The following is a 26,600-nucleotide window of genomic DNA, read 5'->3' on the forward strand; positions in this document are numbered from 1 at the left end:
CTCAAGTATATTTCCTTTCTACCCCAGTCCAGGATGGACATTGCAACCATACTTTGGGCCATCTCATTCTTCTGCCTGGACTATCCAGGGCATCTCATAAGGTCTCTTCTTCAACCAAACCTTTCTGAGCATAGCTACCCTGTGCCCAGCTTCATGCTAGGGACTGGGCATGATGCAGAGAGGAAGACATGGGGCAGGGGAATGACCCTCCATACCTCAAGGGCCAGGAAGTCTGTGAGTTCCTCTGACTGGATCTATGCCACTCGGACATCCAGTTAACATGAGAAGATGTGAGAGGTCTTGAGAGAGTCAGCCCATTTCTATGCAGATTACACTCAATATCCAAGCTAATGTTTACCAACATTTCCAGAGGGCCTCAAGAACGGGGGTGGGAGAGCGGGACAGGTTCTTCCAAACCAAGAACTGCAGCAGTATTCCAACAAGCAAAGCTCTCTAATAGCTGCCTTTTGAAGGGCAGCAACTCAGTTTGACAACATTCCCACCTGTAAATTAAATAACCACCACTTCAAGCAAAGGTTATTTTTTTTTTCCAAATCCTGATCAACTTCCAGGAGAGGTGGAAAACGTGACCTATGCAGAGGATCCCTCATGGATGCTGGGCATGTTGGGAGGCTTCCCGGGAGCTATCCAGCTCCTATTTGGGACTCTAGCTTTTGTCTCCAGACCAGGATGGACCCTGTAGGATCACCCACCCCCAGCATATTCTAAGTGGAGCTAACTAGGGGAGTGGTAATGACGTCCAGTGAGGACCAGCTCCTTGCTCTAGGTCTGGGTTTTTTTAGCCACCTCTCATTTCACCTATACAGCATCTTTCTGAAGGGGGCACAGTTCTTCCTGTCTTGCAGAGGCAGATGAGGAGAGGAAGACTCCTGTGGTAGCACAGCTGGAGAGTGGCAGCACCACGCATGTCCCACTCCAGATCTGTCTTCTTTCCCAGTAACAACACTGTGCTGCCTTATCTATTTCCAGGCGCCTGGCATTCTGGTCCAACGTGGGCTGGGGCTGGAAGAAATATCATTCTGGAGCTGATCTGGGGTGCTTATTAAAAATGTAAAGGCATTGCTGGTTTTCCCTATTAACACGTCTGTGTTGTCTCCTATTTCAAGGGTCTATCTGGCCACACAGGTGTTTGAAGAGCTCTCCAGAGGACTAATCCACAGCTCTTCTGGGACACTCAGCGTGGGCTTTTCACACACTCAAAATTCATGGGAGGCTGTCAGCTTGATCTGGAAAGAGATGACTGTCGGTGAAGCAAAACCAACTTCTGTCCTAGTTAAAGAAATGACGTCCTAGGCAGAGGTTTCTCCTGCAGCCACTTCTCTGGAAGAGTGAGCAGTCCCTACAAATGCATTCCAACAGCTCCTCTGCTTGTTCTCTCAGCTGCCCTTGTGACCCATGCGGGTCTGGGAATCCAGAGATACTGCAAAGAGATGGGCTTGGTCAAGGTCCTCACTCAACAGTTATTAAAAAAAAGCTCCTTGATCTGTGAAGGCTAATCTGCCAACGATGACATCCATACAAACAGAATCTAGACTAGATTTAGAAGATGCAGAATATAAGTCATGCTACAGAACTGTTGGGAGGGTCCAGAGAGAGGATACACAGAATAGGCTAGGTCCAGTACTTGGTGCGTATGTACACACACACACACACACACACACACACACACAGTTACAATGGGAAAGTTACTGTGTAATGGGTCAAGCACATTGCTCAAAACAGTGGGGAAAAAATGAAAAAGCACCAGTTCAAGAGTCCTAGTGCCTGAGCCCCCAACATGTGACACGACAGTGGATCCCTTCCCTAAGCTCACTGGGTTTCCCAAGGAGAAGACAGTTTTCCTTCATCTTCTCTACTCAGACCTAGGGAGTGGGAAGGTGCAGGCTGTGCTCCCAGAATAGTCACTTGAGTCACAAAGTGACAAAATAGTCACTTGAGTCACTTGAATATTCTCATGCAAGACACCTCTCTATCAGCTCATACACCTGGGTGCCCACATCCTCTCCCTATGTTCAGGACTGTGAGAAAAAAAATATTTCTAAAGCCCAAGCCAATTTCCCTAAAGCCAGCGTCCAGTCGGACACTCTACTTCCCTACTTCTTTGTGGGGCACTGCTTTCCTATCACTTTGTTTTGAAAAAATATTTTATTATACTTGCACTTGTTTCTTTGCTTTTTATATTCACGCTAAGCCAAGTAAAGAATCCACCAAGCTTTGCTGGTGACACTCAGCACTACACCTTCTGTTAAAGAAACTATTTCAAAAATTATTAAAGACTAACAACTGAAACACCAGCTTCATGGTCTGATCAGGGACCAATCTTGTCTTATCACACTCCCCTGGTGCTGTTCGGCAGACAGATTTTCCCAAGAAGAAAAACCAGGGTGTGCAAGGACCTGAAGGGACCTCAGACCTCCACAGGGGCAGGCAAGAGTCAAATGCAAGTGAATTCAGCTTCAGCAACTGCTGCTCAGAGAGGACAACCGTCCTCTGGGGACAGAAAGGCACAGTTCTTCTCTGAGTTGTAGCTGTTGCTGGGTGTGTGTGTGTGGAGAGGGGGAGGTTCCTCCTCAGACTCCCATCCGGGCCAGCGCAGCCAAGCAACGCTCCTGGATAGGGGGACACGGCCGGAAGGCAAGGCCCGAGGTGCTGCCAGGGCCGTGGGTGTAAAGTGCTAACTGTAATTTCTCTAGCTTCCCATGAAAATGCCAGCAAATGTCTTCATCACTCAAAGGTCACCGATGCTGGCTTCTCAAGACACTTCCCAGCTAAGACTGGACACCAGATGGATGTGTTAGGACCATGGTGTGGATACAGCAGCTGCTCTGGGCAGACACTGGCAAAAGAGAAAAATATTTTTACTGCTCTGTTCTGGCCTCCCCCCTCTGCGGGCAGCTGATGCCGTTCTTATCTGGAACTTGATAGGACGAAGCAAATAATTACAAATGAAAAGGTTATTCATAATTTTTAAATGAGTTAATTAGTAAACCCAGTCAGACTCACTCATTACGGTAATTAATAATTGATTATACTTGAAATTAAGCACAATTTTTCATCAAAAATCTAATTAAATATCTGTGCTTGTGCCTGCTGATTACATCAGTCGGTCCCCTGGGAAAAAAAAAAAGTCGTCTTTGTTAAGGATATCTGCGTTCAGCTGAGACAATTAATTTGAGTTTTAGTAATTGATGGGTCCTCCCCACTTGGTCATCACAGCCTGTCACTTTCCTCACCAGCCCCATGTGGGAGGAGCTCAGCAAGGGTTGTCCCCACCCCTGCCCCAGGCCTGGCAGACAGGTGGAGGTGGCCCTCACACCTGCATATCTGCAAGGTCTTCCTTCGCTTTCACTTCCTCTCAGCAGATAGCCAGCCTTTGCAGGTAGGGGTGGTGCTTTTGCTTGCGCTGTATGACAGGGTTGGGAGGGGAAGGCAGCATGGCTGGGTGCTGCATCGAAGCTCTTCCCCAACACCTGGCTGAGTCTCCAGGTAACGGACGGATGGGAGGCTTCCGGTCTGCCTGTCTCGCCTGACTCCTGGCTAGGTAGGTGTAGGCCCAGGATGGATGTGTCCACAAAGACAGCATTTTCTGAGAGGTCATGCTTATTCTCAGCAAGGACATTGACCTAGTGATCTGTCCACTCTGAACATGAGTCAGCCTTGAGTCCCCATGCGCCCACCCATAGTGTCACAGTATCAGTTGACAAAGCCATCAGCTTTCCTGGACTGGTGAATGACAATTTTCTGTTAGATCTGCCTTCTGCTGCTTGCTGTGTCCATCTTTACTTATCTATCTATTATCATAGATAATAATAATTATCTATTATTTATTTATTTATCTGCAATGAGACCTCCAAGTTCCTCTTCCTAATTGGATACATGTGGCTCTCATATCATTCAAATGTTTGCAATAGATTTTTCTTTTTTGGTCATTATAGTTTCCTCAGTCTGAAATGCCCTTCTTGTGTGTCTATTTCCAGTGAACTTCTACTTAGACATTCAGTGCAAGCATCAGTTACCCAAGGGGCCTTCCCTTGTCCTCCTGGATGGGGCATCCAGAACCACAGTGCAGACAAATTCCTGTTTCAGTTACCTGCTAATGTGGATCCCTCCTTTCAACTACACACACCCTAAGGGTCAGGGATCACCGCTTTAACCCTAGTAATTAGTGCTCCATAGGGTTTGCTGGATGAAAAATAAAACTCAAAAGTCACAGATTCAAGCACTACCAATGTTGGAAGAATAATGAGAAACATACAAAGGCCAGCATTCTTGTGTAATAGGTGAAGCTGCTGCTGCCAGCTATGTCAGCATCCTAAACAGGTGCCAGCTCAAGCTCAGGCTGTTGTGTTTCCTATCCAGCTCTCTGCTAATGAGCCTGGGAAAGCAATAAGGAATGGTCCAAAACCCTGGGCTTCTATGCCTATGTGGGATATGTGGAAGAAGCCTCTTGCTCCTAGACTTAAACTGGCCCAGCTCTAACTATTGTGGCAATTTAGGGAGTAAACCAGCAGATGGAAGATCAATCTCTCCCTTTCTGTAATCCTTTCAAATAAACAAAAAGAAATACTTAAAAAGAATATACTAGAGTGAAAACTCTCAGACATTTCTTAAATCTTATTCTTGCTAAGTGGTTGTTGAGTCCTCTTTTTATCCTTCCTCTCACAGGGAGCTCACTGTCTTTAGGTTGAAGGCTGGTCATGCATTTTCATTCAGTACGAGGGGGAGATGTCCCATGAAGCAGAAGAGGAGAGTTTAATCACACTCGTATTCATTCTTTCTCTCTGAAGTAGGCTACCCAGCATAAGCTTCAAGACTCCAAGGCAAAATAAGTCAATGTCCAGTGGTACCGTGTCTTCAACAGTGATACTCCTTGTCCAAAAGCCCATTCACTCGGGAATGAGGGCATCAGTAAAAAGCAAGAGCTGTGTCAGTGACAGCAGAGGACAGGATATCAGTGATGTTACAGGAAAATTTCATGCCAGGTGATGGTGCAAGAACTCTATGAACCTCACCATACCTACATCGATGGTCACCTCTCAGAGCCTGAATGGGCCCTCATCGCTCCCCGTTCGGCTGTTTCTTTTATTCAATAACCCACAGCAGGAATGGAAAATACCTTGTAAATTGTCCATATATCCAACCCTGAGGCCATGACAGCCATCGTTAATCAATTACATGGATTCTATTCCATCAAATCTGGATACCACATCAGGTCCTCAGGGTCCTTTTCAACAGCAGTTAAGCAATCACAGAAGAGGAGATGAGACCTGTGTGCCATCCAGGTGTTGGGGCCATGACAGCCTCTAACCCAATCCCTGTAAGAGGCAAAGGGACCACATACCAGAGGAGGCTTAGTACAACTGGTGACACAAACAAAAGTCTCCCTGTGTGCAGGGGTGCCATCTTCTCGATGTGTCATTTTTATGAAATTTGGGAATCTCATGAGGGAAGTGATTCTAGAGCTTACATCACCCCAATCCCTATCCATGCCTGAATTTCTTTTCTACATCCTGAACCGGGGGTGGCTCCTGCTGTATCAATCATTCTTGGTGACAGCACTTACTAACTCTCAGGACAGCCTCTTTCTTCTTGCATGATGGCTTTGCTTATTACCAAGTTCTCCTTCACAATGGTAGCACTCTTGACCTTTGTCTGTGATTTCTCTTATGATTTACTGGACTTGTCCTGCGGGAATTCTTCTCACTTACAGAAATATCACAGAATGCCTCAGCATGAGCTTGAGGCCCTCTCAAGCTGGCCCTGCCCACCTTAAGTCTTAGAAGTGTAGAAGGGGAGGGCTGCAAAGGACAAAAAAAATAAAGCCAACCTCCTTATGGATGCCTTTTCTAGCAGGTTGATTTACATAGGGCAACTGACTTTACACAGCACCCACAGATCTCCCCAGGTCAGCAGCTTGCCTGGAAGGAGACCAAAGGTTGGGGTCAGAAGCAGGAAAGCAAATCGCTATAAAACACTCCAGAAGAACTACATGGTGGGAGACACACTGTTACAGCCTGGCAGGCAGAGGGTCAGGAGAAGCATGCCCTGTGCTTGTACAGGACCTGAGATCAGGTCAGAGGTACTCAGTCAATGACACTTTGGGTCTCTCTTCCCCCAGCCAGCTGCGGTTCTTCACAGGGACCCACTTCCACTCTGATGAGCCTTCCCTCTTCCTGATTTTGGGTCCCGCTATACCTTCAGACCACCTAGCCAGACCCTCCCCTTCAAATATGCTTTTATGGCAATTTCTCTCCAAACACAGCACACCCCCACCTGCTCCCTGCTCCTCCCCAAAGCCATGTGGAGCTGAGTAGAGAAGCTTGTCTGCTGTCCTGCCTTGCTAGTTTATCAGTTCATGTGTTGTGACATCCATACATGACACTTAAGGGCCAGTCTCGCTGAGCACATACATTCGACATCAGGCATCCAACACAAAAAGCACAAGTTGAAAGCTTCCTTCTTTGGGTAAATTGCCAAGGGAAAGGAAGAGGGCTCCAAAGAGCTGGCTTTGACAGTGTGGAGTGTGGGCCAAGCCAGCTCTCCAGGGCTGCATGGTCCAACCTCTGTGTATTCCCACAGCTGTGCTAGTGAGGGGCTTAGGTGCCCCCCAACTGGGACAGAGGGCAGCCAAGGGTAGCCGGAGTGAGGGATGCTTACCCACAAAGTATGCCAGGAGAATGACCAGTGTGGCTGAGATGATAATGGCACTCAGGGCCGCACACTTCCAGTTGCAGTACTTGGAGGGCTTCTTGAGGTTGAAGGCTGGCCGGGCAAAGGTGCTGCGGGGCAGGGGGCGGGGCGGGGGTGAGTACACTGTGCTGGATGTCAGGGGGTACCCTGGCGACGTGGTGCAGAAGAGTGGGGAGGTGCCTCCAGGCTTGAAGAGGAAGTGTCTGTGGAGGGAGAAAAGCCAGAGGGCATCAGGTTCTGCCAAATGACCAGATTCCACCTGGAAGATGAAGGCAGTAGTTAAGAAGCATGCATAAGAACCGAGAGAGAGAGAGAGAGAGAGAGAGAGAGAGAGAGAGAGAGAGAGAGAAAGGGAGAGAAAGGGAGAGAGAGAGATATCACTACAGAGAATATGGCAGGGGCGAGTAAAAGGAGAACCGCGGACCAGATCACAAAACAGGGCTCACGAAGACATGTTGCCACAGACACGGATGGGACAGCCCTATCCGTGGGAAAACCCACCCAAAATGGGAAGCCCCACCAGCCCAGGTGGAGACAAAAAGTGTAGCCTGCTCCATAGACTCTGGCAGCAGTGGCATCCTCTTTCTGGGAACAGTGGGGTGTGGGATGCCATGCCCTAGGGAACAAGTTCCTTCCTGTAAAATCATTAAAGCTGCTTGGAAAGTGTCTAAAATCTTCTGTTACCCCTGGGCATAAGGGGACGTAAGTTTTTTCCTTTTCCTCTAAAACCTACATTGCCAGTTTCTCTTGGTTGGGGACTGGAATAACCTTCTTGCTAGAGGGTGCTTGTTTGGGGTTGAAGTAAGGTTGACCACTAAGTTCTGGTCATAGTCAAGAGGTTCCTGGTGGCTATTAGACAGCTGACAGCTGTGAAGGGGCTGATGCACGCCAAGCCCCAGGTGGAAGGAAGCCCATGCAAGGGCAGATGGGCTGCTGTATCCCATGGCCTAGCTCAAGTGCCCAGGGCAGCAGGGCACGGACAAAGCACATGGTTGTGGCCAAACTAGACGTCAGGAAATCCTCTGGAGCTTGGCCCTTACCACGGCCATGGGAGAACTTACGCATGGCCTAGAAAGTGGGCTGTATCCCTGCTTAGGGTACACCCACCCCTGTTGGGATACAAGATGCCTTGGGTCACAGAATACACATAATACAGAGCCACAAAATAACTGTTACATGAGATGGTTTTAGAATGGTGAAAGCAGCCAATGAGATGCCAAGAGCTGCATATTAACCAGAATGCTGTTTAATATGCTGGGGCATAGGATACTCCAAGTTGAACATGGACTTGGGGATTAGCATGCAATAGCGCATCACCTTCCCCAGGAGGGCCAAGGAGAGAGGGTCCACATGCAAGTGCAGAGGTTGGGGGAGAGGACACACAGAGGAGAGGAGCATGGGGGATGGCACCTACCCGTCACTGTAAGCCCCATCATGGCGGGAGGCGCTGAGAATGTCCATCTCAATGAGGTTGTCCTGCAATGTCCCTAGGAATGGCTGCTTGCCTAGGTTTCTACACACACATGGAGACATGAATGAAGCAATGAGTCATGCATCGATGAAGGGGGGTATAGAGAAACACACCAAGTGGCTGCTTGGTGCAGCCGTGCGTGAGGCTGGCGGGACACAGTTTTGAGGCGATGGGTCAGTGTGCAAGCCACATGTGCAAGGGGTCCACCTGGCACTGAGCAGCCAGAAGGAACATCCGCTATATGAACCCGAGGGATTGGCAGTTGTGTGTGACATCAGTCTGGCACTGAATTAGGTACATTACACCATTTCTCTCAAATCTTCACAATAGGTCCAAGTTACCAACACCACCACCCTATTCTACAGATGAAAAAAGAGGAAACAGGACTTGACAAGGCCACCAGCCAGCCAGGTGCCTGGCAGGAATCTGAGCTCGGATTTGTCCAGTTGTTAAAGCTGGTACGCTCTCTACTTGATGTGCAGACAGCACCTACAGACACTCCCTTTCATGGTCTGAAGAGCAAGGAAGCCAAGTAGTTCTGGCAGTTGCCTTCCACAGCAATGGGCCTCCTACTGGAGTTGGCTCCAGGATACCCCAGGCGGGCTGTGCAGTGTGGGCTGCCAGCTCTTCCCTGAGAGCTTTACTCTGCAAGCATCCCAGGGGACAGTGAGGGGAAAAGGCATTGCAGATTAGAGGCTGCGGCCATGAAGCAGCCATGAAATGCTACTGGGAGAGTCATCCAGTGCCACCTGGGCCCAGCAGCCTATTCTGAGCCCCAAGACCTCCCAGGGTGCATGGGCGGAGCTGCAGGGCCTTCATTTGTATCTTTAGGCAGGTAACCCTGCTGAAGTCAGGCCTGGTGGCTCAGCCAGAGACAAATAGCTCAGAAACCAGAATGATGTGGCTTTAGGTCCCACATTCACCATTCATGGGTAAACCAGTCTTAGAGCTTCCCTAAGAGGCAATGAATGCTCACCTGGCAAAACCTAAAGTACCACTTGAATCTGATCACATCTGTGCTCTTGACACAAGCTTTTAGAATAAAACTGAAGTCCCAACTTGGCCCACAAGGTGTTGCCTTCTATGTCTAAGCTCAGGTTGTTGGGTATAGCAGGCACACGGTCAGTGCTTAATTGAAGAGGGCAGCAGGTGATGTTTCCTGTTACCTCTGCATCCCCTCTGCTCTTCCACTTCAGGAGGGAACATCAGGCTCCCCCACAGCCAGTCCAACGAGGGTGAGCTGACCTAAGATCTCTAGATGCCTCCCCGAGTCCTGAGGCCGACACAGCCCCCAGCACACACGGAAGCGTGGTCTGCATCAGAAAGTCAGAGTTAACCCCTGAAACTGTCAGAAACATTCATCGATAAAAGACAAAATAAAGAAAAAAAAATCAAATTGCTAACCATGCCTGACTCCAGAGTGATCCTTTTTCTTTTTTCTAAGATTTACTTATTTTTATTGGAAAGTCACATTTACAGAGAGGAGAGACAAAGATCTTCCATTCACTGATTTGCTCTCCAAATGTCCACAATGGCTGGAGCTGAGCAGATCCGAAGGAGTCAAGAGCTTTTTTTGGGTCTCCCATATGGGTGCAGGGGCCCAAGGCTTTGGGGACATCCTTTATTGCTTTCCCAGGCTGCAGACAGGGAGCTGGATGGGAAGTGGAGCAGCTGGGATTCAAACCAATACCCATATGGGATCTCAGCACATGCAAGACAAGGACTTTAGCCACTAGGCTACCATGTCGGGCCCTCCAGAGTGATTCTTATTTGAGTTTTGTTAATTTGAAAAGAAGCAGTTATTTTAAAAAAGGGTGAAAGTTGACTATCATCTTCTGAAAGTACAACTCTGTTAGAATAAGGGAGGAAGCAATGAAAATAGACTAAAGCAGGGGCCGATGTTGTGGCATAATGAGTAAAGCAGTTGCATGCAGTGCTAGCATCCCATATAGGTGCTGCTTAGAATCTTGACTGCTCCACTTCTGTTCTAGCTTCCTGCTGATGGCCTGGAAAGCAGTATAAGATGATCTAAGTAGTTGGATCCCTGCCTCCATGTGAGAGACCTGTAGAAGCCTCTGGCTCCTGACCCAGCCCTGTTTCGGTCATTTGGAGAATGAATCAGCTGATGGAAGATAGCTCTCTTTCTGCCACTTCTTTTTTCTCCTTAACTGACTTTCAAATAAAATAAATATCAGGGGGAAAAAAGATTCCTAGAGTGTTAGGTGTCTTATCTCCTGCAAGAAAGGACATTCTTGTTGAATGTGGTTTTGCTCTAGTGTTTACCCTTTAGGTCACCTGAGAAGAGGAGCTGATGTGAGCACTTGCTGAGGGGGTTGGCTATGCAGGATGCTACCTCTGCCTCAAAGACTTGCCCTTGACTTGTGAAACTTTGATCTGGCTCAGATGAGCTGGCCTCATTTGACTGGAGAGGAGACTGAGGCTCAGAAAGATCTATACACTGCTGGCAGCCTGACCATGATCATTTGAGAGGCCTGCTAACACAGCCTACCCGTGGCTGGCATCTGGGAGTCATGAAGGGTGCCTATCCCACTGGCACAAAGCATTTGGCTGTGTTTTTCTTCTGCATGCCTGGCATTTGAGTATTTGCCAGAAAGTGTTTGTGTGCCTGGGCCTGGAGGCTGTCACGAGCAGCCCTGATGGGCACCATGTCCCATGGGTTGTCACAATTTAGCACATGGGGAGTTTGATGCCTCCTCTGTGACTCCCTAAGAAAGAATTCTGGAAGCTTATGTCTCATTTGAAGGTTTTCTTGCCCCTGGATTTAGTCCTTTGCTGATTTTCTCTTTGTACCCCTTTTCTCTTCCCTTTGCTAATTTTTGTTGTACCCATTCGCCATAATAAACCAAGAGCATGGCTACGTGCGGAGCCTGGGAAGTCTTTTAGCCCATCAGTGTGGACCCTGAGCACATTGTCTTAAGGCAGAGTTGTGAGGATGAAGGGGTAAATACAAGTGCAGCACCTGGCTGACCCACTGAAGGTTCTAGAATGCTTGCTATAGTTGTTACACCCTGCTTTCTGCCCCAGCATTCCCTCTGTGTGAACATTGACTGCAATGCCTGCCTTCACTAATTTATTGGCCTATCTCCCTTAACGGGTCCTGGGCACTGGGGGAGGGCAGTGTGCTCTGCCTTACACAGGTTTGGGGCAGAATCCCCTACTGACAACAAGGCTGCCCACCCCAACTCTGCGCTGTGGGCCATTCTGGGAATCACACCAGGGCTAGTCTAGACACCACCAAGTGAGCCCTCCCCTTGAGGATGGGCAGGACTATTCTCCATACTCAATGTGAGGACACACGGGCCTCTGGCTTCCATCCAGGCTTGATTTGAGATGAGATGAGCCAGGAGAGAGGGCTGGCAGCCCTGGCCTTGTCTTTCACTCCCTTCCACAGGAGGTGGGCAGGTTATTAATTAGATAGTCCCTATGAAATCAATTATGCATCTGATGCTTGCAGAGTACAGGAAAAGTCGATTAGGGTATAGGAGGCCCTGAGCACATGGCTCTGACTACAGTAGATCACAGATGCATCTGTTGGGCTTAAAGTAACACCTTAGCTCAGCTCCAGGGAGCACAGCAAGGCCCAGGCTGGTCCCTGGGAGAAGGGGAGAGAGGAAGCTCAGTTAACCCTGAGAACTGACAGGGGTACAGTCAGTTCAGAGAAAGGAGTACAGAGTGTGTTTAACAAAGTCTTCATTGTCTTTGGACCTTCTGCTAGCCTATCTATTCCTGCCAGTGGAAACTCAAAATCCCTCCTGGTCATTCCACTAGCCATGGTGGTATCTGCTCAGCTATTTACTTGGGAAACAACATGGACAGTTAGGGAAGGACTTGTGACTTTCTCTGGCACCAGCAGGCCTTGTTCTGTGGGGTTTGTCCCAAAGCTGTTCAGGAAAACACCAAGACAGTCTTGCTCCATTGACTTCCAGGGCTTTGCTGGGATGGTGCCCATCTCGAATCCTCCCATCCTCTCCTGCTCTACCTGGGATTCTCCAGCTTGCTCTTCAACTCCACATCACAGAGGGATGGCAGCTCCTGGGAAGCATTCCCACCTCCCCCACTCAAGTCCCAGGGGAGCCTCATTCTTCCATTCATTTAGTCTACCACTCATATGTTTCTATCTGCATGCTACCATGTATCACACAGCCATCAGTGGTCTGTCCCATGCTGTGACAATGGCAATGAAGACTAGGCTCATCTGCTATGAACTCTCTCACAGTGTCTATCCTTTGCAAATACCTGTTCTCTGAAATGCTTTACCTGTTAGGCGAATAATCACTTAATAACTAGTACTACATGATAAGTAGTACCAATTGTATGTAGATACTATAATAATGTAACTGCACATTAGCCTTACATGGCCGTGTGGTGGGTTAAAGATGGCTCACATCATTTGAGACCTCTCTCCTGAAGAAGTAGGGCTTCCTGTCCCCTTGAAGGTGACTGGTCCATGATGGTACCAACCAACAGAATATGGGGGATGTGACACAGCTGCATGTCAGACCTTGAGGAGACTCGATGACTTCTGTCTCAGTGCCTGGAGCTCTGAGCTCTGGAAGTTCAGCCAGCCTATGAGAGGATGGCTGTGTGGAAAGGCCCTGGGACTCCAGGGGGAAGACCTCCAATGAGCCTGCCTTTCAGCCCCTCACCCCAGGTTGTCAGGCATATGCACAAAGCTATGTTGGCATCTTCAGACTTGTCCATGTTCCTACTGAATGCCATGGACTGACCCCAGGAGAGAGAGTGACCATGGGGAGCATGAGCACAACCCAGCAGGTCCACCCTGAACTCCTAACTCAGTGTGAAGCTTACTCACTTGGATGCTTTCCAAGAAAATAGGAAATTTGAACAGATAATTTAAACAGGAAATCACTTGCACTGTCTTGATCTCAGCAGTGAAGACATTCAAGGTCATGGCTGGTAAGAAACCAAGTAGGGGATTGAACATAGGGTGTGGTAGCCTGGCACAGTGGTCTAGTGGCTAAAGTCCTTGCCTTGCACGAGCCAGGATCCCATATGTGTGCCAGTTCTAATCCCGGGGGCCCCACTTCCCATCCAGCTCCTTGCTTATGGTCTGGGAAGGCAACTGAGGACGGCTCAAGGCCTTGAGACCCTGCGCCCATGTGGGAGACTCAGAGGAGGCTCTAGGCTCCTGGCTTTAGGTCAGCGCAGCTTCAGCCATGGTAGCTATTTGAGGAATGAATCAACAGATGGAAGATCTTTCTCTCTGTCTCTCCTCTTCTCGGTTTATCTGACTTTCTAATAAAAATAAAATAAATCTTAAAAATAAAAAAGGGTGACCCTGGCCCTGACACCTGGGCTTTGAGCTACTCCCAGGTGACTGTATTAGTTGCTAAGTCCTGGAATATCAGGGCTATAGGAAGGAGAAGTAAAACCTGCTATCCCTTCTCTCAACTCCTCTGGTAAACAGGGGCTTCAAACATATTTCTGAATGAATTTTCTCACAGGGCTGATGTGGGAAGTATAGCAGGTGAAAAACAAACAGGAAAACACTTAAAAAAATATTGCAGCATCTAGATATCAAACAGGCACTGTGTTGTGTGAATCCCTACAGGGTCTCTCATCTGCTGCCTCCTGATTTGGTGACGTACAGAGTCTAATTCCAATGCAAACATTGAGAATCAACATTCAGGGATGTTGACGAACTTGCCCAGTGACTATGTGCTAAAGCCAGGTGGGATGGAAGAGGTACCTGCCCTTAGAGGCCACATTCCTTCCACTTTGCCACTCCGGACAGCTGATGAGTCCATCTGACAGACTTCACTTTGATCCCTCTTCGATTGTACCAGGGGAGCTTTGTGCCATGAATCAGGTAAGGCAGTATTAAGATTCAGACTTCTGATTGTATTTTTGGCTAAATTGGCCACCTGTCTGAATTTCAGGCCATCCTCTCAGTGCACAGAGCATTAGGGTCACAGTTAAGGTTTTCTTGAATGTTTCAGCTGGGGCTTCAAGAGTACGTAGAACATGGCCAGATCAAGGCCTGAGGAGGTAGGCAGCTCCATGAGAGGTGTATAAGAATCCGCCCAAAGGCACAGAGTCCCAAGGGGCCAGGGATTCCAGGAAATGTTGATATACACCCATTCATACACTAAATGTTAAATGTACAATTACATTTGTGCATGGATACATATAAAATGGTGTATCTGTGTATATGCATTCACAATAGTTACCCTGTCTGGTGGATTTTTTATTATTGCATTTCTACCTATTCTATGATGAGCATGTATTACTTGAGTAGTCACACACGAGGAAAAACAGAATGCAGTCTTATGGGGTCTGTGGAGTGGAAGCGAGAGGTGAGCAGTGGCTGCTTTGCAAACCCACTATGTGGGACCCCTTCCCACTGCCTGCCTGAATGTCTCCTTCCCTAGGCAAACTTGGATGATGCATCCAGCAGGAGGCACTACTTTCCTTCCAAGGGAGGAAAAGGAACATCTGACAGAGGGCTTGGAGGCCACGGCCATGCCAAGACTGAGACAGGTAGGCTTCTGCAGCCCCACACCACTCACTGAGCACATTGGGAATAAGCAGACCCCAGTAAGTTACCCTGGGATGGATGACTGACAATTAAGTGGCTCTGTGGTTGATGCCCACCAAAAGGCACCAATTCTAAATCATGCTGGCAGGAGCAATGTTAACCGGGAGACATGGGAACAGGGGCACTGATGGGATTACGCCTCTCAAAAATTTGCTTTTTGGAAAAACGCATCTCCAGGAATAAGGTGGCACAAAGTTCTCTAGCTGGACTACTCACGGTTGACATGGAAACTGTATAATCACAGTTCAGGCAGAGTCAGGTGTGTCCACCTCCCACCTACAGATCAACTTTGCTTTCTCAAATGTGGACTGACTTTTGTTCTCAGCTAGGCTGCCTTCTGCTCTAAGAAAGAAGTAGTTCCATGTGCACCAGCCTGTGACAGGCTATCTTCAGTCTAGAGAAGGTGAGGCGAAGCTTTGCCCCTTCTAAGACCTACTATTTATTTCACACCAGTAGCCAAGTTGATGGGCAAACCTCCTTGTTGTCTTCATGTTTTTCTGCATATTTTCCAATCATTATTAAAAAGAAAAGAACTCCACTTTTGGAAAAACAGTGGCTAAACAGAGGGAAAGTTGCTCTAGAACACTTATTATGAGCGAGGCAGGGAGAAAGGGCAGGGTGGAAGGAGATGGTGAGGAGATGTCATGTGGACCAAGGAACACAGGGATGCAAGGGTGTTAGGCAACTGAGGTGTAAATCCCAGCTATGCATCACCCACTCATTTGACCTCATTTTGACTCTCAGCTTCCATACTTCCAGCCGAGGATCACAGTAATAAAATCTACCCCATGAAGGTGTGAGGGTTAAAGAATGTGACACTGGAACCGAATGCTGATGTGAACCAAGTGCTAAGGGTGGTGTGGGCTTTGGAAGGAGTATGGGAGGGGAGAGAAGAGGAGTGGAAGGGAGGGGGAGAAGGGGAAGAGAAGGGAGCCTGCTAAGAACTGGCCACCAGCCCAGGGTGCACAACCATCTCAGAGAAAGGCAGAGCTGATGGCCCTACCTGAGGCCATCTGCAGGAGCCTGCTCTGCCAAATACCCTCACACACCAGCTCTTATCTATTTAACCTCACCCCTAGGCACCTAGCAGCATTGCTCTGTGTATACCAGGGAAGGAGGCCCTGAAGGCTCCAGGGGACACCCAGACCAAGGTCCTACCTTAGGCTGGCAGCTGACTAGCAATGCACTTTGGGGTTCCAAAGACTGCTGTTTCAGCACCCACCCCACAATCCCCTTCCCTGTATATCCCAGCCCCTGTGCCTGGGGCCCAGTTGCAGACAGCTCAGCCACCTCCACCCCCTGCCCCTGCTGCTCCCCATCCCCTCCCCGCAGTCTCACATATGGCCCGCACCTGGTCTCCAGGGGGATGTTGCTGTTGAGTAGCCAGTTGTCCTGAGCATGTGCCGGTGGCTCTGGCGGGGCCCCACCGCTGGTTGGGGGCTCTCCAGAGAGCGAGTGGTCCGTGGGAGCTGGGCTGGGGTTGCTCCTGGGAGTGAAGTTGCCCCGGTTCAGGGAATTGATGGAGGCCGCGTGGTGCTGGTTGGGGGTGTGGGCGTGCGAGAGTGGAGGTGGTGGTGTCCGGAGCCGTGGGTGGTTCTGCAGGCCGCCAGGGTGATCTAGGGCACAAACAGGCATGGTCATTATCCCTGGGCTGGAGAAGCAGACTCCAAGGGTCTGAGCAAGACCATGCTGGATGGAGTGCGGCTCTTCAGGTTTTGTAAAGAGTACCCAGCCAGGTGGGTGCGTAGTGCTTATGCAGCAGGCGACCCAGCACTGCTTCCGTTGGGAGCTGGAGCTGCATCTAAGAGCAAAACACAGACATTCCCTTCTCCAAGAAAGCATTCCATGAAGAAGCTGGGCCAACTTCACTTTGTTTCTTTCCTACTTGGAGGCCGTGGGTTTTCCAGGGTGGCCCCACAGCAGCATTTTCCATGTCACCAGGGGACTTGCGGAACTGTGCCTCAGAGCTGCTGGATCAAAGACCTGGGGTGGGACCCAGTCGCCCCTTTTCCCAAACCCTCTAGGGGATCACTGGGGAATATTTGACTAGGTACAATGGCGCAAGTGGAGTGACGCACACAAAGTAAGGAATGGTTTCCTGTGATGGTGAGCCATCTAAGAACATGGGAAAGCAGGACAGGGATGGTGGCCTGTGGATGTGGGGCAGTGACTGTCTCAGAGCTGATACCCCGTGAGTACCATAAGCTTTGGCGGTGCCTGGGTGTTTAAAAGCCACTGATGGCATTTGCTGAGCATCTGCTCTAGGCTGAATGTTCTTCAGCATTCTACAGGCAGGCGCTGTTTTACAGATGCAAAGACTGAGATAAGTGCCGTATTTACTTCTTCAGTTACTTGAAGCAACAGGCATCATTGTCACCGATTTGGGGCTGCAGCATTAAGACAAATATGCTGAGGGTATGTGGCTAAAGCGGGTGTTTGCTACAGAGAAGTAAACAAAATACAGTTTCTGGTGATGACCATGAGGAGGTGAGCCCAGAGATGTTGCCTTAGCTCCCGTTCTCCTCACTATCCCATCCCCTAGGCTCTGTTGTAGAGGGCTGGGTCTTTCAAAGCTGAATCTTCCACAGGTAAGAAAGCCCAGAAACAAGATGCAGGGCCAGATTCTGCCTCCTAAGCACCAGGTGATGGCGGACAAGCTGCGTCACCCCAAGTTTCTAAGCTCTATGGCAGGACAGTTTGGGATGGGGATCACAGGGCCACGGTGAAACAAAACAGGCCATCACGCAGGAGACTTTGCTGAGGCGCCCGGCTTATAAAGCATCTGGCTTCCTTCGCTCTGCCGAAAACCGAGCATTGTGAAAAGGAGAGTCGGGGGGGATGGCATTCAGACAGAGGTAGACGTGGTGCTCTTCCTGCCGTCAAGAGACAGCTTTCTGGAAACCATCACGCACAGCCACGAGTGAGGCACTATCAGTGCTGCCGGGATTGTTAGTGGGAGATGTACCACTCTGCTTTTTAGGTAATCCGATCTTTTTATGCCAAAGTGCTACAGAGCAGATCTGGCAGAGGATTCGAGGAGGAAGGGGAAGTGGGGGTGGCAGAGAGAGAAATAGAAACCCTGTGAGCAGCTCAAGTCCTTGTTACGAGCTGCTACTTCCCAGCTCAAGGCACACACTGGGCCCACAAAGCTCTCTGGAATCCGATCCGCAGGCAGCCCACCTCACTGCTCTCCAATTCTACTCCGTCCACTCCTGGCACCCTTTCCTCTCTCTTCCCAACCGGGGGCCGGGGAGCTGCTCAGACAGTTCAAGGGGCTGAATCCCTCCCGCCTCCCTGTGCCATTCTGATGAGGGTCCCCCCACAACCCCCAGGAAGGCCACACAATGGGAACAGTGCCATTTGAAGATAGGCTGTGGCCCAGAAGGGAACTGCTGGTGGAGGGGACACTTGATGTAGCCTGTCCAGGCAGAGGTTCTTGCCCAGAAACAGATGGCCTTGGGCCAGGGGCAAGGTACAGGGTCCAGCATTCCCTGAGTCATTCTTGGGCAGCACGTGAATGGAGACGGAGCCAGAGGCAGAAGGCAGTAGTCCCTGCCCGCCCTTAACCTGCCCTGATGCCAGCTGGAGCGCAGGGGCCCAGGGCACGGAGAGGAGTGAGTGAACGCCTCCTGCCCATGGTTGTTAAGAGGTCAGCAAAGAAGGATGATGTAGTCATTGCTTCTGCCCCACCCCAGGTGTGAACCTCCATGTGGTATTTTGCTTCTTGGGTCTCAGTAGTTGCTGCCCTGTACCCACCTACTGGAACACCTACTGTGTGTGTGCTTTCATAGCCTCAGCTTCTCTGACCCTCACAACAGCCCCTGCAGGTGAGTGTTGGTATCCTTCCCATTTTACAGATGGGAAAGCTGAGGCACGCAACGGATAGTGAGCAGTGACATCTGTCTACCCAACACAGACCCTGGTACTGCACTGTCTCAGTCGGTAGCCCAGGGTGGTCAAAGGACACCCAGTGAACAGCACCTGCTGTCCCAGCTGCAACCTGCAGATGTTTGCTCTGTGACTGAGGGGGGCGGACACCAGGCTCAGGCTGGCTGGCTGGCTAGGAGGCACTGTTGAGAGCACTGGAATGGTGTGATGTTCAGTACAAGATCCCTTGTCAGAGATCTATAACTTCTTGAAGGAGATCCTTACTTCACCTTCCCCGTGGAGACACAGAAGGTGCAGGTGCTTGCCTCCCTTACCCTGTTCCAACCTGAGCACCCTCAGAAAGGGCCCCTTGGTGCTCCCCAGGTTCCCGAGGGAAGAGCTCTGCATGGGCAACCCAGCAGTGGGAGCCTCCCATCACACCACTGCTCACCTTGGCTGGCAAACTGCTTCCCAGTAGGGGCTGGGCTGGGGGAGAACCACAGAGCAGAAAAGCTGCTTGGAAGCCCCAGCATGCACTCCCCTCTTGTGCGGATCTCCAATGTTCTCGTGCGGATCTCCAATGTTCTCGTGCTGCAGTTACAGAGTGCCTGCTCCGTGCCAGGTCTTGTAAACCAGGCTCTGGGAATGAGACCTCTCAGGAGAGGGGTGTGGTTTAGGAAGCAGTGCTCTTCTGGTTTCTGTTTACTGCTGGGTGACCTCCAGCAGCTCACTTCCCCTCCTTGCTGGGTGCATTTGTCAAAGGCGATTCCCTCTCTTTCTTCCTGGAAGGTGGGGAATCTTGTGCTCAAGAACCAAACACACAGCAGGCTCAACTGAGCCCTGAGGCATAGTCCATGAGCTTTGTGGCAGAGCCTAGCTAGGCCCACTGGACATGTCCACACGAGTGGCTACATCTATCCTGCTTGCTGGGAGTAAGCATCGGTCTGTGCACAACGCTGTGCTGTAAATGCCAATTTACACCCTTGTCTCACAGCTACAGCAACAGCTACCAAGCAGATCTCTGAATTAAGCCCAAATGTGAGTCATTTCACTGTTATTTCTATGTGGGGCTCTCAGTAAAGGCCACTTGCTTATCTGAGTTCTGCAAGTTTGGTTTTCCAGGAAGGTATTTTTTTTTTTTTTGTTACCTACAAGTTTTCAGATATATTCGTAGCTCCTGGTGCCCACTTTCATTTTTATATGCACAAAAATCCTGAGCAGCACAGCCTCCTGGCATGCTCTCATTGCCCAACATCACATCGGAGCTCCTCCACAGAGTGCAAAGAATGAGATGGTAGGGAAGAAGAGCAGAGGGATAAGAGAAAGGGACAAGACGTTGGTGTTGGTGTTAGTGTTGGGAGGCTCTGGGTTCACCTTCTGTCTTTGTAAGCTGTGTGACCTTGGTCAATTCAGTTATCTTCCCCAGAGCTTCAGGATTCTTATCACTACAGGGAGATAAAGTTCCCCTTCTAGAGTTGGAATGAGAATTAGATGAGATGTAAGGTGTTTAGGTTGCAATATAATAATTCTAAAACATGGGAACTCTTAATTCCACAAGTGCAATAAGGCCTGTTTGGTAAGTCAGAGAGCACTATATTGTCACCATGGTGATCATTCCTCGGCATTTACAACAAAGTGACAAACCTTGAGCAAGAGGAGGGAAAACAAAGGAAGCATGAGCTTCTTTTGGTGCAGCTGAGTCCTGCTCTGCAGACCCACCAGCTCCCAGGGCCCTGGTCTCAGGGGGATGTACATCAGAGGCAGGGAAGGATGGCGGCGGGCCTGGCCCTCAGAACACCACCAGGCACTTGGGGCATTCACGCATTCAGAGAGGAAGAGTTATTTCCACATGGGAAAGGCAGGTACAAGGGAACCAGGAAGTGCCTCCCAGATCCTTGGTTCTCTGGCCTGGGTTGAAGGTGAGCCACCAGAAAATGACCCCGGATCTTGGACCCATCAACAACAGCAAACAGCCCTTTGTTATATATAGGGATCTGGTAGATTATAAAATAAGGTTGAGGTCTGGCCTTGAAAAGTAGCCAGAATGTGGGGACAGGTAACAATAAAATGTACAAGTCTCCTAGAACCAGGCTCAGTCTTAGCTGTCTAAGCTGTGTGATTTGGGACAAGTCCATCAATTCCTCTGAGTTTCTACAATCCATGAATAAGAAGTGTAGATAATAGTTGCAGAAAATAAAGGGGGGGGGGGAAGAGAAGGAATATGGGTTATTATGGATTCAATTTTCAGAAATTTAGAAATAAAATAGATATTACCCTCAACTTTAGGATGCTTGCAGTCTAGTAGAGAAAATAGATGCCCAGAAACTCCAAGTATACTCTCAAAAGTTCAAAGAAAAGAAAATTGAATTTATGTGGTGCCAAAAACATTGGAAACCATGCATGGCTGTTTCATGAAATGTGCCATGAATATTTTGAAGGCCCTTCATGTGCAAATTGGTCATTACCAGGGGGTTGTATATCACCAAGTACCACAGTTAACATTTATTGGGCACCCACTGTATGCCATAAGCTTCCTAACTGCTTTATGTAGGCCCTGTGGGACCTTGTTAAGAAGGTGATGTCGTTGCACCCCCTTTCTGTAGAGGAGACAATGGAGACACACGACCCCTGAGTAATTTGCACCACATCAGAAAATCAGCCGGGCGGGCAGCAGAATCTGCAACAGGCAGCCTGGCTCTAGAGCTGCACTTTGAGGCATTCTACTTTGCTAGCCTAAGTGTGATAATATGGGTATGGGGCTTATTCCCAGCACCTACTGAACATCCTACAGTGCTGCTGGCTGTGAACCCCGTCAGCTGGCACTGCAGTCTCGTGGAGCACTGTGCAGCACAGGGCCAGCTACCAGAACTTGGCTGTTGAGGTCAGGGAAGGCTGCATGAGAGGTGATCATGATCAGTTTCTAAGACCTAAGGAGGTCCTGGAAACAAAGAGCGAGGCAAGCTGGGAACACTAATTGTTTTTTTCAAAGATTTAATTCATTATTTGTTTGAAAGGCAGAGTGACACAAACACACATACACACAGAGATTGAGACAGAGACCTTTTTGCAGGATCACTCCCTAAATGGTCCACAATAGCCAAGGCTGGGCTAGGTCAAGGCCAAGAGCTTAGAATTCTATCCTGGTCTTCCATGTGGGTGGCAGTGGCCTAAGCACCTGGAAAGCTGCTGCTTTCCCAAGTACATTAGCAGACAGCTAGCTTGGAAGCAGAGCCACTGAGAGGCAAGCCAGTGCGTATATGGGGTTGAGTAACACAGGTAGAAGCTTAACACACTATGTCATAATGCTGGTCACTCAGAGTGTGTGTGTGTGTGTGTGTGTGTGTGTGTGTTTTAAAGATTTACTGATTTTTATTGAAAAGTCAGATATACACAGAGGAGGAGAGACAGAGAGGAAGATCTTCTGCCGGGTGAGTTTTACAAGAAGTGAGGGGGCAGGAGCAGGTGCAGGTGGTAGTTGTTTGGAAGTTCTAGGCTAAAGAACGTGGCCTTCATTGGCAGGGCGAGATGGAGTGGCATGATCCCAGGAACATTTGATCAAGATTCCTGGTGTCCACATGACCAGATGAACCAGGAGGGCCAGGCTACAAGGATGCCCCATATTGAATCCAATGGTATACATCACGGTTCTTTGTAAGATCACAATCCTGAGAAAAATGTGTAAAACTTCTGGAACTTTGGCTCTGGCCAAAAACTCAAGCGTGTCAAAAGCCCTGTGATCTAAGGCCAGTGTCATCTCCAAGAAATGATGCCAGGCTGAGTGCCCATATCCAGCCCTGCAAATCGCAGACAGGTGCCTCAAGGTCTCCTTGCTTCAGAGCTAATGATGACCCCAGTGTGCACTGCAGTCATTAATCGGGCCCTCAATATAATCATGTTCGAAAGATGACAGTATTTAATTATCATAAAGCCACAACTTCAGCTGCTTGTGAATGCCAGCAGAAAGAGTTATTCAGCTTCCATTAAAATGCCATCGACTGCCACTGACGCGGGCTGGTGATGTAGCAGTGCTGAGAGCTGAGCTAACGAACCTTGGCCTACAAGACCAATTTAGAGAGGCCAGAAAGCTCTCTGTCACTACAGCAGGCAACCAGCATCTGATGGCCCGACGTTTCCTCTCAGTCCTGCCTCCTTCAAGCTGCAGTCTCAGACAATTTAGTTAACCTACCAGCACCTGTCAGTGGTCCAGGATGGCATCTTGACAATTGCAAAACCCCCATGCAAGAGTCAGAGAAAATTAACACTGTTGTTATTATCTAACCTAAGTGAATTGTTAAAAATAAGTGAAACTCAAATTGTAACCATGGATCTGAGCACAAAGTCAAAGTGGAGTGTGTGTGTGTGTGTGTGTGTGTGTGTGTGTGTGTGTGTTTCTTCACCTGTTCCTTCTCTACCTGAACTACTATCTTCTGTTGATGTACACTGAAGTCCTTGAATATCATGACCACTGTGCAAGGGCTTCTAAATGTCCCCAGATGCATTCTGAAAGAAGGACAGGACTACAGGGGGTGGGACAGCAAAGGTGGGGTGGGCTTCCCAAGGCCACCTTTCCTGTATTCTTGAGGAGGAGTTAGAAGCAGCACCTGAAAAACCCTCTCTGGCCTCTTGTTGTGTTTAGTGTGAGCAGAACTGAATACATTGCATTTTAGAAATGGGACCAAGGGGGTCCATGTATTCAGAAGCCTTATTATTGGATATGATGGATCTCAAATAGGGAGGGGCACGCAGAACTGTGGTTGTCACCATGGCTGGTGAGCACCCATCTAGTGAGAGGAGGACAGGGAAGTCAGTCTCATACAATGAACGTGATTCGGGGACCTCGGCAACCCTAGCAGCTTACAGTACTGTGGGGCTTGACTCTTCCACTTACATCTCCAGCAGGAGAAGCTGACCCCTAATGATTGCATCACCTTGGCCTCTGGCCCTTGCCTTCCAGATAAGGTTGGCTGTTTGTGGTGAGGAGAGGAGAGTGGGACTGAGGTAGCCCCTTCCTCATCACCCATCACACTGCAGCCCTATTTCTGCTCTTTGCCTCAGGCGGTTCCCACACAACTGCAACTATGCACAGATACCATGATCTGCAGAAGCTTCTGAAAGAACAAGGACAGAGGCTACCGAAGTAGAGGCATGATAGATGAGGTGTATTTCAGGGCAGTGAAAAGGCATTCTGGGTAATGGTAGTGGTGATGGTGGCATAAGCAGAAACCTATGGGCTGAAAGCTAAAGCCCCACAGGGCAGCGCAATGGTGTGGGAACACCTGAGCCAGAGAGCTGAGGAGGGGCCACAGCAGAAGATGGGCCGGGGGCCAGAGGGCTCACCCTGACTTCTGTTAATTTTAAGAGGCAAGAGTAGTAACTCGAGTAGTAATTAAAACAAGGCTGAACGTTCAGGCACATTGAAGTGCCCCGAAGTTTCTCATCCAGTGAGGAAGGCTCCCTGGGGTGTAGAGTATGTGATGAAGGATCCTGTGCCCCTATCCAGACAGCTGAGGGAGCAGCCAGAGCTCAGAGCCTCCCTCAGAGAAGGTGGAATCCACATAGCTTCCAGGGCCACAGTTGTTTATAAACTGAGCCAAGAGTATTAAGACTGCTTTTCCAGAGTGGGCACTGGGAATCAGAAGGTGAAGCTCTCGCTTGGGATGCCCACATCAGGTATTCGAGTGCCCATTCCAGTCCTGGCTATTTTGCTTCTGATCCAGCTTTCGTTTATTGTACCTGGAAAGCAGCTGTTGGTTCAAGTTCTTGACTTCCTGCCACCCATGTGGTACTTTCTGGCTCCTGGTCCCAGATCCTGTATGCAGGAAGTAGGGGAGTGAACCAGAGGACATTCTCATTCTCTCTCTCTCTCTTTCTCCCTCTTTCCTGCCCTCCATCCCTCCCCCCCCCCTTCCCTTCCCTTTTCTGTCCTTGTCTCTGTTACTTTGCCTTTCAAGTTATCCACAAAAATATCTTTTGTAAGTGTGACATATGAATATCTTGGCTGAGTCACTGCTTGAACCCCAAATTATAATTATTCCACTCAGACTTCATACTTGTGCATCTTCCTATCTGTATGACCTTGGGCGAGGCACTGAACCCAGATTCCAGTTCCCTTAGTTGAAAATCAGGGAGAGGAGTTGGTGGGAGACCTGCGCAACTCTGAAATCTAGGAAGATACCAGTCTCACAAGATGGGCTTGTGAGAGTAATGACAATTGCAAACCATGTGCACTGCTTCAGTGATCACTACTGTCTTCAGGGTCTGCATTAGAGGAGGCTGGAAGTCAGGAGCCATGCCTGAAAATTGAACCCAGTGACCCTGATGGAAGATAGATGCATCTTAATCAGTGTCTTAACTTATTGGCCAAATGTCAGCCCCCAGAGATCCTACCTTAATGTATAATAGGCTGTGATGACAGGAGAGGACTCCTCCCTCTGGGCTAAGGGGCAGGGCCCTGCCTGTGGGCACATTCACCCTGGCACTGTCGTTGATTTTTAGGAGGCATGGCGGTGATTTGAACACTCAGGGTTCTATCATCTTTCTCTCTTCATCTTTTATTTATTTTGAAAGTCAGAATTACAGAGAGAGAGGGTCAGATCTTCCATTTATTGGTTCACTTCCCGTATAGCTACAATAGTCAGTACTGGGCCAGGCTAAAGTCAGGAGCTAGGAGTTTTATCCAGGTTTCCCAGATGGGTGGCAGGGGCTCAAGTATCCTGGCCATCTTTCTCTACTTTTCCCTGGCCATTAGCAGTGTGCCAGATCGGAAGTAGAGCAGTTGGAACATGAACCAGCACCCACATGTGATGCCAACATTGCAGGCAGTGGACTTATCCACTATGCCATAAAACTGGTTCCTCATCTTTCTCTTTAAACTTGACCTGATGGTTCCCAAAATGCACAATGAAGATAGCTCACCATTGAAGAAGGCATACACTTTGCATATTTCTTATCAGCAGTTGAAGATGTCATGAAGAAGAAATCAAGACAGTTTCTCCTGCAGGGAATAGCCTGCCTCACTGAAACTGATCCTAGCACTGAAGGTTGGGGCAGTTTATCAGGTAGTTCTCCTAATTCTGCACTATCCCCAGGTCACCCCACTCCTGTGTCTACACTGTATGTACGGGTTACAGAGCAGCAGAGGGAGAGGTGATTTCTCACCCATTATGCTCACACACTCCCTCCATCCTCTTTACATCCTTCAGCATTCTTGGAAAAGATTCTGACATCCTTTGGTGAAAGCAATGGTTAGCAAAACGGCTGCTAGAGCCCACAGAGCAGCATTGCATGACCGCAAGTGCCATGGCTCAGGTTCAAGTTGCCTTGAGCTCAAATCCAACCTCCCCTGTGTACATACATACTGGCCACAATGCATCCATTTTCTGGACTCGAAGCTCATGCAATGAACCTCATCCAAACAGTGGGTAGTCAGTGCTGAGTAAGACAGGATGGGTCTGGAGCCAGGCTCCACCACTGACTTGCTTAGTGGTTTGAGGATATATAACCTTTGAAAGCTTTGATTTCTTTATCTGCATCATGGGGCTCATGGTACCACCTCTGTCTTCGTGCTGTTACAGGATTCAGCGTAGGAATCTGAGGGCAGTGCCTTGGAATTACAACTAATCCCTTTCCCCTGGGCTGATAGAGGCAGAGATTCTGTCTTTTCTAGCTCTTGGTCATCCTTACATCTTTTGTCACCTTCCTATTAGGAAGATGGTCATTAGGAAAACGTGTGTTATGCATGCAGGGTCTCTGGTGTTGGGCTTTGGGAGGTGGTCAAGAAGGAAGAGAATGAATATTCCCTGACAGGTGTCTGGGAGCCAAGTGCTCACAATGGCTTCTTTCTCTTCTTTTCAGAGCGATGCCACAAGGTAGTTCTGAATTTCTGTGTTTTGCAGATAAGAACACTGAGTCTCAGAAATCTGTTCACACCTTTGTTTATGAAGCTTTTCCAATTTTTTTTTTAAAGACAAA

General features: G+C 49.0%; 1 protein-coding gene across 4 annotated transcripts in view; it reads right to left on the bottom strand.

Annotated features, from left to right (window-relative positions):
• Positions 1–26,600, bottom strand: part of TENM4 (teneurin transmembrane protein 4) — a 356,529-nt gene that overhangs the window by 198,416 nt on the left and 131,513 nt on the right. For 2 of the 4 annotated variants that reach the window (XM_040963945.1, XM_040963947.1), the window contains 3 exons: positions 16,114–16,378; positions 8,126–8,224; positions 6,679–6,914 (listed from right to left, as the gene is read on the bottom strand). In XM_040963945.1, the coding sequence (XP_040819879.1) occupies positions 6,679–6,914; positions 8,126–8,224; positions 16,114–16,378 (600 nt within the window). The remainder of the gene's footprint in view (positions 1–6,678; positions 6,915–8,125; positions 8,225–16,113; positions 16,379–26,600) is intronic. The other 2 variants (XM_040963948.1, XM_040963946.1) reach the window with 1 other exon arrangement.

Source organism: Ochotona curzoniae, unplaced genomic scaffold, assembly GCF_017591425.1.
Source record: "Ochotona curzoniae isolate NIBS_2020 unplaced genomic scaffold, NIBS_Ocur_1.0 scaffold_3223, whole genome shotgun sequence".
Lineage (NCBI taxonomy): Eukaryota > Metazoa > Chordata > Mammalia > Lagomorpha > Ochotonidae > Ochotona > Ochotona curzoniae.